Source organism: Ornithorhynchus anatinus, chromosome X1 (genome assembly GCF_004115215.2).
Source record: "Ornithorhynchus anatinus isolate Pmale09 chromosome X1, mOrnAna1.pri.v4, whole genome shotgun sequence".
Lineage (NCBI taxonomy): Eukaryota > Metazoa > Chordata > Mammalia > Monotremata > Ornithorhynchidae > Ornithorhynchus > Ornithorhynchus anatinus.
Window position 1 is genome coordinate 27162121 of NC_041749.1, and position 14646 is coordinate 27176766.

Consider the following 14646-nt stretch of genomic DNA (forward strand, 5'->3'; position numbering starts at 1 on the left):
GGTAACGGGTAAGGAGTAGAGCCGCCCTCTTGGCTCTCCTTCAGGGTCTTTCTAACTCTAAGGGATGGGCCGAAAGCTATGGGGGCGAGGCTGTGAGCACCTCCATCTGAAGAACGAGATACAGGTGAAGAGCTAGGGGTCTCCACCCCTTGGCATCACCTAACACAGCAAAAAAGCCAGGAACTGAATTCCGGTTCAAGACCGGTTCAAATCAACCAACATTTATTTGTACATCCACCAAAATGGGCTATAGATATGACCAAAGAACATTTAATTTCGTTCGATGGTCTGAACTTTGTGGCTGATCAGAAATAGCCTCAAGCTGGGCACCAGCTTTTGCCAGTACTCATTTTATATAAATTAAGCTTCCCCGTGGAGAGACCGAGTTTAATCCCTCCTAGGCGTGTTTAAGAATACACTCGGGAGCTCCTGAACTTCACAACTCAAAGAGAACTTGGAGAAGAGGCCAAATCTGTCTCAGATAGAGGGGCTGCCTTGCCAAATTGGTCTGTGAGGTAATGAGGCCAAACATATAACTCTCATTTGATAAGTCTAATAACCGTATTCAAACTGCAATATTGCTTCAAGTTAATACAAATAATTTTCCCTTTCATTTTTAATGGACAGTCATCTCTGTTTAGAGTTTTCAGAAACAATCATAGCCTCATAATGCATTATAATCTGATTAGCAGTCGAAATGACCAGAGATTCAATCTGTTCCACATTGTCTCTGGGGGGTTCGGAAATTGCCTTTATCAAACCAAGATGTAATCGGTAGGAATGTCTCCCTCCCCTGGCCTCTCCTCCTCCCAGATGTCTGAATTTCAGTGGGTTGGGAGCCCCTTCCCCTGGCTTTCTGCAAGATTCCAGGTTTTTCCTCACTTTTCTAGCAGAGCAGGTCACTCTGCCACCAAGGAACAGAACAGCTACTCAAAAGAGAAGGGCCTCTTAGTGCTTGAAGCCCCCCACCCTTTAAGATAGAGAACCTGTCCCCAGCAGGGTTCTCAAGCATCTAGTCTAGTTCAATCCATGGTTTTTAGAGACACATAGGAATATGTAAAGTGCTAAATTTGAACAAAAATCAAGAGGCAGCCTGTACCCAGAAACAAGCGAAAGTTAGGATTCTTTGAGCTCAATCAGATTAGGGAGCACTTTTCAATTTCCTATTTTAATTAAGCATATATCCACCCTGTTTGACTTTCAACTCCTGTGCCCCACCCCATGCTTCTTTATTTTTTAAAATGCTTCCTCTAGGAGAGACTTCAGCTCAGCATTGTCTATCAGGATTTTACCGTGATTCTCACCAGCACAACGTGGAAAGCCTACCTTCGGCATTGAATTGCAGATGAAAAATCCCAGCTGGGCTACTTTAACAGGCCAGAAATTCAAACTCACCCCATGCAAATGGGAGATCTTTTCCCTACCTTACATTTGAAGCCATAAGAGACTAAATAGGAGTAACTATATTACATTTGAGCACTAACATTTGGATTTTCATAGAGTACATCTTCTTTAGAAAAAGTATGTCTTTGTCTCAGGTTTCGTTCTTAATAATCATACAACAACCAAGAAGAAACAGGAAAGCAGTGAGGAGTGACAAGCAATGTGAGGTATTTCAAACCTTCAGAAGTAGTCTTTCCTACATCTAGAAGCAGCGTGGCCTAATGGAAAGAGCAGAGTCCTGTGAGTCACAAGGCCTGGGTTCTAATCCCAGCTCCACCATATACCTGTTGTGTGACCTTGGGTGAATCACTTTCCTCATCTGTAAAGTGGGAATAATACTTGTTCCCTCCAACTCAAACGGTGAACCCCATAAGGGACTTGATTATTTTGTATCTACACCATTCATTCATTCAATCATATTTATTGAGCGCTTACTGTGTGCACAGCACTGCACTAAGCACTTGGAATGGACAATTCGGCAACAGATAGAGACAATCTCTGCCCAACGACGGGCTCACGGTCTACAAGACGGGCTCACAGTACACCAGCATTTAGTAGAATCCATCCAAACTGCTACCTTGCTGGTACGAGCTCTCATAATATCCCGACTGGATTACTGCTTCAGACTCTCCCCGCTCCAGTCTATACTTCATTCTGCCCAGATTATCTTTCTACAGAAACACTCTGGGCATGTCACTCCCCTCCTCAAAAACCTCCAGTGATTGCCTATCAACCTTGGCATGAAACAAAAACTTCTCACTCTTGGCTTCAGAGCTTGCCAACACCTTGCCCCCTCCTACCTCACCTCCCTTCTCTCCTTCTCTAGCCCATCCCGCACACTCCACTCCTTTGCCACCACTCTCCTCCTCACTGGGCCTTGATCCCACCTGTCCCGCTGTCGACCCCTGGTCCACGTCCTACCTCTGGCCTGGAGCGCTCTCCTTCCTCACGTCCACCAAACTAACTCTCTTCCCCTCTTCAAAGTCCTACTGAGAGCTCACCTCCTCAAGAGGCCTTCCCAGACTGAGTCCTCCCTTTCCCTCTGCTCCTCCTCCCTTCCCCATTCCCCCTGCTCCCTCCGCTCTTTCCCCTTTCCCCTCCCCACAGCACTTGTGCATATTTGCATACATTATTTATTACTCTATTTTATTAATGATGTGTATATATCTATGATTCTATTTATCTTGATGGTATTGATGCCTACTTGGTTTGTTGTCTGCCTCCCCCGTTTAGACTATGAGCCCAGGGATTGTCTCTCTCTATTGTCGAATTCTACATTTCAAGCGCTTAGTACAGTGCTCTGCACACAGTAAGCGCTCAATAAATACGATTGAATGAATGAATAGAATGCTTGGCGTATATTAAGCACTTAAATACCACAATTATTATCTCGACTAGAAAACTGTGTATGCTGTAAGATACCTCCAGTTAACAGATTAGGGGGAAGACATTAATACCAAGGTAATGTTAAAAAAAAATGTTGATAAGAAATACAAATCCTGCTATTTGCAATACTGAGTGCTTGGTAACTGTCCATGTGAAACTACCCCTCTCCCCCAAATCCAAAGAATCCAGTGTGTAAAGCAATATATTCTTTATTTCTAAAATGATTATAAAGTAGGTTTCAGCAATAAGATATTTAAATATTTAAGTCATAACATACAGGTGGCAACTCCATATCATCCATAGTTGAGAGAAGGCTTGATGTTGATCTCAGCAGAGCTAGAAGAGAAAGTTTCAAGTTTTAGGCTTCTGCAGGGTAGAAGGAATTATGAATTCAGAACATGCACAAACAATCTGGGCATCATTTCTGACTCTGCACACTGTAAGTACTCAAAAGATTTTTTTTAAGGTATCTGTTGAGCACTTACTATCTGCCAAGCACTGGACTAAGTGTTGGGATAAATACTTGATAATCAGGTTGCACCCAGACCCTAACCCACACTGGGCTCACAGTCTTAATCCTCATTGTACAGATGAGGTAACAGGCACAGAAAGGTTAAATGATTTGCCCAAGGTCACCCGGCAGACAAGCGGAGGAGCTGGGATTAGAACCCGGGTCCTCTGCCTCCCAAGCACGTGATCTTTCCATTAGGCCATGCTTCTTCTCTGTTGGATTGATACTCCCACCTGATAGATAAAAATGCTTCATTGTCTCAGTGAAGCTTTGAAATTCCAGCCTTTACTATTATAGGCTCCACTTGGCTTGCAAGTCCTTATCCTTCAAGTTATTTTGTGACCTGGCAAGTCCATGTACAAAAATTAAGTGATGGAGTCCAAATCAGAATGCATGTCCCATTCATTCATCCGATTATATTTATTGAGTGCTTACGATGTGCAGGGCACTGTCACTAAGTGCTTGGGAGAGTAAAATACAACAACAACCAGATACATTCCCCGCCCACAGTGATCTTAACAGTCTGGCGGCGGGGAGGGGAGAAGAGACAGACATCAGTACAAAGTTACGGATATGTACATAAGTCCTGTGAAAGCAGGCTCCTCCCTGACCAGGGTTTATGTGACTCTCCAACAACCATAAAAAGTACCCAAACCAAAAAACAACCTATATCCGTAGACAGTTATTCTGTATGAGTTTTGTCTCCATCTTAAATTTGGTTTCAGTGCACTTTGCATACTTGATTTTTATTAATTACATTTCACAATATACTGCAAAAATTCTTCTTTTCTAGTAACTGATTTGGCACATGATGATGCGGGTATCTTTGGCTGGGCAATGTCACGCTCCCTCAAAAAAAAAAAAAAAGCCTCTTCTGTATAATAATCCAATGGCCAACTTAGCCCAGCATTCAAAGGCAGAATTGGCTGATGCTTACAGAGATTTAAGAGGAATTGAAAGCACTGGTTTCAACAGTGTAGTCACTGATAGTTTGGCAAGCAAAGTCCTGAATGGCTTGGGAGTTGGTCGGAATGGGCAGCAGCTGTCCAGTTCTATGGGAGGACAGAGCTGGGCCTTGGAAAAGGCCAAAATACAATTTCTCTCTCAGGAAGATGTGCAGAGCAGAGCAAGTCCACCGGTAGCATTTATTGAGTCCTTGCTGTGTACACAGTACCGTACTAAGAACTTGGGAGTGTAAAATATGGAGTTGGTAGACACATTCCCTGCCCACAATGAGCTTACAGTCTAGAGGGACGTTATTATAAATGACAGATAGGGATGTAAAGTAAGTGCCATGGGGCTGAGGGTGGGTAATATCAAGTCATCAAAGGGTACAGACCCAAGTGCATAAGTGACACGGACGTAAGAGGAAGTCAGGGAAAAGAGGGCTTAATCGGGGAAGATTATGATGGTCCAAAGCAGGGTCTGAGGTGAAACTATTGGGGCAGAGCTGTAAAACTATTAGCCTGGGTTCCATAGGGCAATTTTTGCTAATGCTGTCTCACTGCTTAATTTCAGACAGATTTGTTTTGGTAAATGATTTCAAGATACTTCTTACCCCATGCCAGTATCACTGAGGGATTACCTCAGTATTTTCACTTGAGTCTTGAAGTCATTGTAGCTCTAGAGAGACTTACTGAACCGTTCTTCCAGAGAAGGGTATTGAATGTCTTTCCCAATTTTCCCTAACAAGATAAAGACAGTAACTTACCAGCCTCCCAAGGCAGATGGGGCACCTTCACAGGCGAAGGGGCCAGATCATCAAACCTTTCCTGATTTTCTTTGTCGAGGATCAGAAGAGGCACACCAGTCAAGGGCAGATGAGAAAGTCGGTGTTCTTCAGGTACATCAAAACTTTCAAAATCTAATTGAGAGAAGCAGTCAACTTCAGTAAAGACGGCATTTATTCAAATTCCCCATAAAGGTTCTTTCTGTGTTCTCGGTTCTCGAATGCTTTTTTTAAATCCGTTAAAAGGCTAGAAAATTGTTCTTTCTCCCATCAACACTGTAGACTATAAGAAGTTTCCTGGGTCACCATCCTCAGGGAGTAGCCAAATCACTTGCCAAGGACCGGTAACAATTTACACAAGAGTTTTGACACATTACACCAGTGTGCCACGTTGTTTTTAAGTCCCAGGTTCACATTTTTCTCCAGTATTGGCACACCTAATGACAAATGTTTTAGCCTGTTAAAAACAGATAGTTTAAGCAGACTCAAGCCATCGGGCAGACGTTTTATCAAGAAACCTATTTTGTTCTGATAGCAAGATCCTGATGGAATGAGACGGATGTTTTCCAAAATATTCTCTCATCACTTCCTTGCAAGAAGGATTCTATTTTAATGATTTAAAAAGTTATTTAATGTGAAATAGCATTACTTTCGGCTTAAACTTCCGCATTTACTCCAGTATTCTGACTTTTTGACTCTCTCGCAAAGCCTTGAGCCACGTCTTATTCATTATCAAGTGGAATAAGTTGCGGGGGAGCCTGTAGAGAGCCCCTTCTATTGTCACCAAGTTTTCCTGAGGCAGTTTAGACAACTGAGGCCTCGGAAAATTGCTTCTCCACTCCACCACCCAGCAAGAACAAGTTATCTTGTAAAAAATCAAAATGTAAACCGGGGTGAGCTGCTTTTCCCCTACCACAGGGTGAAATATCTAGATGCGCAGGGGATAAGGGCTAAGGAGACTCAGTTACCAGAGCTTTCAGCTCTACAGTAGTGATGAGCAAACACCCATTTACTGCCACTATTCATTTCTCCTGTGACTTCACGCAGCACAGACATCCCGTCACATTTTTTAGTTATGGTGATGTAAGACATGAAGGGTTGGGGCCGGGGGGAAGGGGGCACTTGGGGAGGGTGCAGGATCCACTAACCAAGGGGATCGAAGGAAAATAGCTTTTCTATTTCTGGGTAAGTTTCATCTGAGACTGGAACACAATTTTCAACTTCAGCAGTTTTTTCTGTTATCTAGGCAGAATGGAGGAAAAAAAGATTATCAGAAATGTCTACCAAGCCTCATCATAAAGTGAAAGTTATTAGACGGACACCATTATTCTTTAATAGCAAACGCAATGCTGTACCGGGCCAGACCGGCGGTCCAGTCAACCCGGTATTCTGTCTCCATAGCAGGAGTAAAGACTGTTTGCTGCCATTCCTCATCATTTAGATCCAGAAACCCACGAGTGCTGAGTTGAGCGGATCACAGGTGACCAATGTTAGCAAAAGTGGAGCCATCGCCTTTTGTTTTACCCACAGGAGAGAGGTAACTCCATTAGGCACTTCTCTGTGCCTCAGTTACCTCATCTGTAAAACGGGGGATGAAGACAGTGAGCCCTACGTGGGACAACCTGTGACCCTATATCTCCCCCAGTGCTTAGACCAGTGCTCGGCACATAGTAAGCGCTTAAGAAATACAAACATTATTATTAGGCTTTACCAATATGCCTACTGGGTCATGTCTATTCAGCCACGCTCTTGTGACTTTAGGCAAGAGGGCAGGTCTCAGGAAGTGGTCGAAGTGGGCTGCCAGCGGGGAAATTAAGGATGTGGGCCCTGTCATTCCCTCACAAATCAGTAATCCCCCTCCCACCCCCTCCACTTTAAAAAAAAAAAAAATTCAAGCCTGGGGCAGTTCAGGAGTCCAGCACCAAAACTCCTGGCCTTGATTTAGGAAGTAGCATCATCATCCTCGTCAGTACAGTATTTGTTAAAAACTTACTCTGTGTCAAGCAACCCACTGGGGTAGATTCAGGATAATCAAAGCAAACAGTTCCCCTCCCACATGGAGCACACAGTTTAAGAAGGAGGGAGAACAGGGATGTAATCCTCATTTTAGAGCTGAGGAAACTGAGGCACAAAGAAGTGACTTACCCAAGGTCACACTACAGGCAAGTGGCAGAGCCAGGATTAGAACCAAGGTCCTCTGACTCCCAAGCCTGTGCTCTTTCCACTAGACCACCCGGAAGGCTCACCTTGTTAGGAGGGATCAATTGATCTTTCTGTTTGATGGGCTCGTTTTTCTTCCTTGCCGTTTCCAGAGTCCTGTTCACGTTTCCCAGAACCTTTCTAACGGATTTAGGTGGAGCTGGAGTTGGAGCAAAAACTTTGCCCGTCTTTGCAGTTGAAGTCTGACATCTCTCAGATAGGGATTTGATCGCTTAAAAAGGAGAGGCAGCGTGAAAACTCCAGATCCAAAGTACTGAAAACTTTTTTTTAAAAAACAGCCCACCCATATTGGTGACATAACCCACGAATAGCAGAGCAAATAAGGGTCTCCACCTTTTACCCGTATCAGAGCAATAAGCATCAACTGCCTGAAAGTGCCCAAGCCTTGTGGATTGTAGTTGGCTTTGTTTAAAAAAATACTACTTTCTCCAGCTGATTTCCTTCACCTCTCAAGTTTTGATCCTGTGGCCATTTGCACAGATGTACCTACGGATCCTTTCTCCTAATCATCCCATCGAAAGGGAGCTAGGCTAAGAGGAAGATTTTGGTTAAAGATAGGTGATGGAAATTGGAGGGAAGAGGTCATGCAGAAAACACGCAAGGGCATGCAGAACTCAAGGACACCTTCTGGAAAAGTAGAGAGACCGTTTTCAGGTAATCCACCTGAACTTTTCAGTGAACAAGTGGTTCTTGGCAGACACGGACCCCAGTTGTATAGTGACGGTCTTCATTCCCAGCTGCCCTACTTACAAGACACAGAGCCTAGCTTCATTCGATCCTTAGGAGCCACTTGAGCGTCTACTCCGCCGTTCTCTTTATCCACAAAGATCAGCGTTGCCATTTTCAATTCCTCTGAGAGGTGGGGAAACAGAAGGCCCAAGACATAGAATTAAAGCAGTGCTCAACTGGAAGAGTCAAAGTCATCCCCTCCAATGCTATCCAGCTCAGAGGGAGATGAGAAACGAGATGACTCCAGCAGTGCCCAGAACTATGAGCCGATATGGGACTGGATTCAGCAAAGCATACAGATGTTTGCTCGGCAGCCTCTGTTCCCTTCCAAAATTGACAGTATTTATTGGGCAGCTGTTATGTGTTGAGCACTATGTGAGGGGTAGGCAAGGAGACAAACATATCCAAACAACTTTTAACATAAGAGTAGGAACTTAAGTCAATAAAAACCAAAGAAAACATGTTTACAAGTGCCGAGGATGGCACGTACAGGGTTGAGAAAGAAGACAGGTGGTATGAAACAGGTCTTTGGGACAGGGGCAGAAGAGTGGCAAGAGCAAAGTAATAGGAGGCTTGCTTGAAAAATCGTATTTTTTCAGTTGCAGAGCACTGTACTAAGAGCTTAGGAGAGTACAAGCGCACACACAGGAAGTGATCAATAAAGACGACTGAATAAATGATTGGCATTTTGGAATGAGGGTGCTTGGAACTCCATGTAAGAGACTGCGGGCAGCCAGATGGTTAAGGCAGCTGTGGAAGTCCAGGTGGGAGCAGAGTAAACAGGTAGCCCATTTTGCTCCCAGACCCGATAACGCAAATCACAATCACAATCCATAAGATATCTCTGCGACTCTCTAAGCATTCATTCAATCGTATTTATTGAGCAACTACTGTGTGCGGAGCACCGTATTAAGCGCTGGGAAAGTACAATTCGGCAACACGTGGAGACGACCCCTACCCAACGACGGGCTCACGGTCTCAGTTGCGTGACATCTGTAAAGAAATACTAGTTACCAGGCCCTTGGGCACCTCCGGATTAGGTGGGGTGGCCACCATGCGTATTCCAAGCCACTTCTACCTTCCGTGAGTGATCATGTTACCCGCCTACCATGTTCCCCTTGGACCAGAATGGCATGGACTGGGGCTGAGGAAAAAAGGGGAAGAGAGCCTGTCTCCGTGGGCCAAGACAGTGCCATGGTGAATCCCGGAGCTCCAGGCTGCGATGGCTACCAACCCGAGCGCAACCTCTGCCCACATGGGCAAGTGACCCAAGCCATAGCGCCGCTCTGGGTACCTGAGGGTCGGCCCGGACACTGAAGAGACGCCGCTCTCTAGGCGGGTTAGTGTTTCGACCGAAACGGTTATTACACGGGTCAAGGTGCAGGAGCAGTCCCACGAAATACCACTGCGGGGTTTTTGAGACTGACCCAACACACAAAATGGATGAGGGAAAGGAGCAGGGATGAGGCTGCTGATTTTCAAGGCCGTGGATTTGCCAGACTGTCGTGGCCCAGGGGAAAGAGCCCGGGCTTGGGAGTCAGGGGTCTTGGGTTCGAATCCAGGCTCCGCCACTTGGCAGCGGGGTGACTGTGGGCAAGTCACTTCACTTCTCTGGGCCTCAGTGACCTCATCTGCAAACTGGGGATTAACTGTGAGCCTCACGTGGGGCAAGCTGATTAGCCTGTATCTACCCCAGTCCTTAGAATAGTGCTCTGCACATAGTAAGCACTTAAATACCAACAATATTATCATTTACTCCTTCGTGCTGCTCCTTCTATGCCCTGACTTGCCTTTAAACCACTAAAAAAAAAAAAATTCAATAGCATTTATTAAGTGCTTACCCTGTTTGGAGCACCGTGTTAGGCACTTGGGAGAAAAGTGCCTTTTCCCACTGGTAGCGCCCGATCGGGCCCAAACCAGTAGCTGGGACGAAGGAAGAGGCTGGGGGCGCTCAGCAAACAGTCGCAGGGGATAAATCTTGCAGCTGCAAAGAACACAGCAGAAGATGAAAACTGCATTATCACTCACTGGTCCTCCACGGGAACAAAGGAATCGGAAACCCTTCCAAAGGCACCTTAGGCCAGCGCTCTGGGGAGGGGTGCCTCATTCATTCATTCAATCGTATTTATTGAGCGTTTCCTATATGCAGAGCACTGTACTAAGCCCTTGGAATGGACAATTGGGCAAAGAGACCATCCTTGCCCAATGATGGGCTCACAGAACATTTTATAGAGCCCTTGCTGTGGGCAGGGCACTCCCCAATGGACTCAATCAGTAGCATTTACTGAGCGCTTGCTGAGGGCCGGGCACTTCCAGCAGCGTGGCTCAGTGGAAAGAGCCCGGGCTTGGGTGTCAGAGATCATGAGTTCTAATCCCTGCTCTGTCACTTCTCAGCTGTGTGACTTTGGGCAATCCACTTTGCTTCTCTGGGCCTCAGTGACCTCATCGGTAAAATGGGGATGAAGACTGTGAGCCTCCCGTGGGACTACCCGATGACCCTGTATCTCCCCCAACACTTAGAACGGTGCTCTGCCCATAGTAAGCACCTAACAAATACCAACATTATTATTACCCCAGCACTTGGAACAGTGCTCTGCACAGAGTAAGCGCTTAACAAATCCCAATATAATTATCATTATTACCCCTGCGCTCGGAATGGTGCTCTACACCGAGCAAGCGCTTAGCAAATCCCAACATGATTATTAGCATTATCAGTAGCCCAGTGCTTAGACGAGTGTTCTGCACAGAGTAAGCATTTAACAAATCCCCACATGATTGTCATCATTATTAGTACCCCAGCACTTAGAACAGTGCTCTGTACAGAGTAAGCGCTTAACAAATCCCAACATCATTATTATTATCCCCCCAGCGCTTAGAACAGTGTGAGTAAGCGCTTAACAAATCGCAACATGATAATTATCATTATTATTACCCCAACGCTTAGAACAGTGCTCTGCACAGAGTAAGCGCTTAGCAAATCCCAACATCATCATTATTATCCCCCCAGCGCTTAGAACAGTGCTCTGCACAGAGTAAGCGCTTAACAAATCCCAACATGATTATCATCATTATTATTACCCCAGCGCTTAGAACAGTGCAAGGAAGGGCTTAACAAATCCTAACATGATTATTATCATTATTATTATCCCCCCAGCGCTTAGAACAGTGCTCTGCACCGAGTAAACGCTTAACAAATCTCCACATTATCATTATCACCCCAGCGCTTTGCACAGAGTAAGAGTTTAGCAAATCCCAACATCATCATTATTATCCCCCCAGCGCTTAGAACAGTGCGAGTAAGCGTTTAACAAATCCCAACATCATGATTATTATCATTATTATTATCCCCCCAGCGCTTAGAACAGTGCTCTGCCCAGAGTAAGCCTTAACAAATCCCAACATCATGATGATTATTATCATTATTATTATCCCCCCAGCGCTTAGAACAGTGCTCTGCCCAGAGTAAGCCTTAACAAATCCCAACATCATGATTATTATCATTATTATTATCCCCCCAGCGCTTAGAACAGTGCTCTGCCCAGAGTAAGAGCTTAGCAAATGCCAACATCATCATTATTATCCCCCCCAGCGCTTAGAACAGTGCGAGTAAGCGTTTAACAAATCCCAACATCATGATTATTATCATTATTATTATCCCCCCAGCGCTTAGACCAGTGCTCTGCCCAGAGTAAGCCTTAACAAACCCCCACATCATTATTCATTATTATCCCCCCCAGCGCTTAGAAGAGTGCTCTGCACAGAGTAAGCGCTTGACAAATCCCCACATTATGATAATGATGATTTATTATTTATTCTTCTTCTTCTTCTGATCGTGGGGCCTTCACTCACCTCCCAGGGCGCCTCCCCCCCCCCACCCCCCCGCGGCCGCAAAGCGGCCCAACGGCCGCCGGGCGGGTTTAAAGGCGAAGCGGCCTCCTCATTGGCTGCCCCAGGCCGGGGTGGGCGGGGCCTCGGCCGACCGACCAATCAGCGGCGGGGGAAGAAGCGCCTGTCCGAGCCCGCCCCCTGGCGGCCGCCCGGCCCCCGCGCACTTCCCGGCCCGGGACCGGCGGAGGGAAGGCCCAGCCCGGCCTGACGACTCGGAGCTCCTGGCTGCTTTACTCGGCATCATCATAATCATCGTTATTATTGTTGTTATTGTTATTATTGTTATTATTATTGTTATTGTTGTTAGTATTGTTGTTATTGTTGTCGTTGTTGTTATTGTTTTGTTGTTGTTATTATTGTTTTGTTGCTGTTATTAGTGTTGTTGTTGTTGCGATTGTTATTGTTATTATTCTCATTGGGCCAGTCACTTCACTTCCCTGGGCCTCAGGGACCTCATCTGGAAAATGGGGGCGAAGACTGGGAGCCTCCCCCGGGGCAACCTGGTTATCCTCTATCCACCCCAGGGCTTAGGACGGCGCTGGGCACATAGTAAGCGCTTAACAAATCCCAACATTATCATTATTATTATTATTATTACAGGGTAGCCCAACCTTCTGACCCTCCTCCTGGCCACAAGCAGAAACTTCCCTGGGCCTCAGTGACCTCCTCTGGAAAATGGAGTTGAGGACTGTGAGCCTCACTTAGGACCACCTGATCACGCTCTCTCCACCCCAGCGCTTAGAACAGTGCTCGGCACCCAGTAAGCGCTTAACAAATCCCAACATTATTATTATTACAGGGTAGCCCAACCTTCTGACCCACCTCCTGGCCACAACCAGAAACTTCCCTGGGCCTCAGTGATCTCATCTGGAAAAGGGGGTTGAAGACTGGGAGCCTCAGGTGGGACAACCTGATTACCTCTCTCCGCTCCAGCGCTTAGAACAGTGCTCGGCACCTAGTAAGCGCTTAACAAATCCCAACATTATTATTATTATTATTATTATTATTATTATTACAGGGTAGCCCAACCTTCTGACCCACCTCCTGGTCACAACCAGACCCCAGGAGGGGGAGGGAGGTTTAGATTGGGAGCCCCATGTGGGACAACCTGATTACTTTGCATCTCCCCCAGTGCTTAGAACAGTGCTCTGCACATACTAAGGGCATAACAAATACCGTTATCATTCCTATTGTTTAAGTTATTATTCCTATTATTTATGTTCACCCGGCATCTGTTATTCACCCGTTTATTTATATGCCTTGAGCATCTATTGTGAGGAGCGTCGGTGATAATGATAATGATAATTGATATTTGCTAAGCGCTTACTACGTGTGCAGTCACTGTACTGAGCACTGGGGTGGGAACAAGCAAATCGGGTTGGACACAGTCCCCGTCCCACCTGGCGTGACAGTCGCAACCCCCATTTTCCAGGTGAGGTCATTGAGGCCCAGAGAGGTGAAGTTCCTTGCCCAAACTCACACAGCAGACAAGTGGCGGATCCGGGATTAGAACCCAGAACCTTCTGTCTTGTGAGGAACAACGTGATTTGGGAGTCAGCGGTTGGGGGTTCTAATCCTGCCTCCGCCACTTGTCAGCTGTGTGACTGGGGGCAAGTCACTTCACTTCTCTGGGCCTCAGTGACCTCATCTGAAAAATGGGGATGAAGGCTGTGAGCCCCACGGGGGACAACCTGATTCCCCTGTGTCTACCCCAGCGCTTAGAACAGTGCTTGGCACATAGTAAGCGCTTCACAAATACCAACATTATTATTATTACTTGAGTCCCTGGTGCCTCAGTTCCCTCCTCTGTAAAATGGGGATGAAGACTTTGAGCCCTACGTGGGACACCCTGATGACCCTGTATCACTCCCAGCGCTTAGAAGAGTGCTTAGCACATAGTAAACCCGTAACAAACGCCAACATTATCATTAAAGGATGGATGGGGGGAGACGAGAGGGGTGTTGTCTTGTTTTTGTTTTGTTCTCTTCGGCTCTGCTGTGTCTCCCCCGTTTAGGCCGTGAGCCCGTCGTTGGGCAGGGATGGTCTCTCCCTGTCGCCCAACTGTCCGTTCCAAGCGTTCAGTCCAGTGCTCTGCACATAGTGAGTGTTCAGTAAATACTATCCAATGAGTGAATGAACGTTAGCTCTTCCTCAGGCTCATCCGCAGTGACCCCGTCGTTGGGCAGGGATGGTCTCTATCTGTCGGCCAACTGTCCATTCCAAGCGCTCAGTGCACTGCTCTGCACACAGTGAGCGCTCAATAAATACTATTAAATGAATGATTTATCTTGATGATGATGTCTTGTTTTTGTTTCGTTCTCTTCGGCTCCGCTGTGTCTCCCCCGTTTAGGCCGGGAGCCCGTCGTTGGGCAGCGATGATCTCCATCTGTTGCCCAATTGTCCCTTCCAAGCGCTTAGTCCAGTGCTCTGCCCATAGTGAGCGCTCAATAAATACGATTAAATGAATGAATTGATCTTGATGATGATATCTTGTTTTTGTTTTGTTCTGTTTGGCTCTGCTGTCTGTCTCCCCCGTTTAGACTGTGAGCCCGTTGTTGGGCAGGGATGGTCTCCATCTGTTGCCCAATTGCCCATTCCAAGTGCTTAGTCCAGTGCTCTGCACACAGTCAGGGCTCAATAAACACGATGGAATGAATGAATGCATTAGTGCATGAATGAATGAATGAATGCATGAATGAATGGATGCGTGCGTGCGTGCATGAATGAATGTGTGCGTGCA

General features: G+C 46.2%; 1 protein-coding gene across 1 annotated transcript; it reads right to left on the minus strand.

The window, feature by feature from the left end:
• Positions 1 to 3020: 3020 nt before the first annotated feature.
• Positions 3021 to 11886, minus strand: PTTG1 (PTTG1 regulator of sister chromatid separation, securin). The gene is made up of 7 exons (XM_003429387.4): positions 11868 to 11886; positions 9860 to 10002; positions 8040 to 8141; positions 7316 to 7500; positions 6218 to 6311; positions 5052 to 5204; positions 3021 to 3165 (listed from the first exon to the last, which is right to left on the minus strand). The coding sequence occupies exons 3-7, from the start codon at positions 8128 to 8130 to the stop codon at positions 3083 to 3085; spliced, it is 606 nt and encodes a 201-aa protein (XP_003429435.1). The 5' UTR covers positions 8131 to 8141; positions 9860 to 10002; positions 11868 to 11886; the 3' UTR covers positions 3021 to 3082.
• Between the last annotated feature and the right edge of the window lie 2760 nt (positions 11887 to 14646).

Excerpts from the sequence above, each read along its gene's own strand:
- PTTG1 (XM_003429387.4), bottom strand. The coding sequence starts at position 8,130 with ATGGCAACGCTGATCTTTGTGGATAAAGAGAACGGCGGAGTAGACGCT. Across the intron at positions 7,501-8,039 it reads GAAGCTAGGCTCTGTGTCTT|CGATCAAATCCCTATCTGAG; the intron begins GTAAGTAGGGCA and ends CTCCTTTTTAAG. Across the intron at positions 6,312-7,315 it reads AATTGATCCCTCCTAACAAG|ATAACAGAAAAAACTGCTGA; the intron begins GTGAGCCTTCCG and ends CATTCTGCCTAG.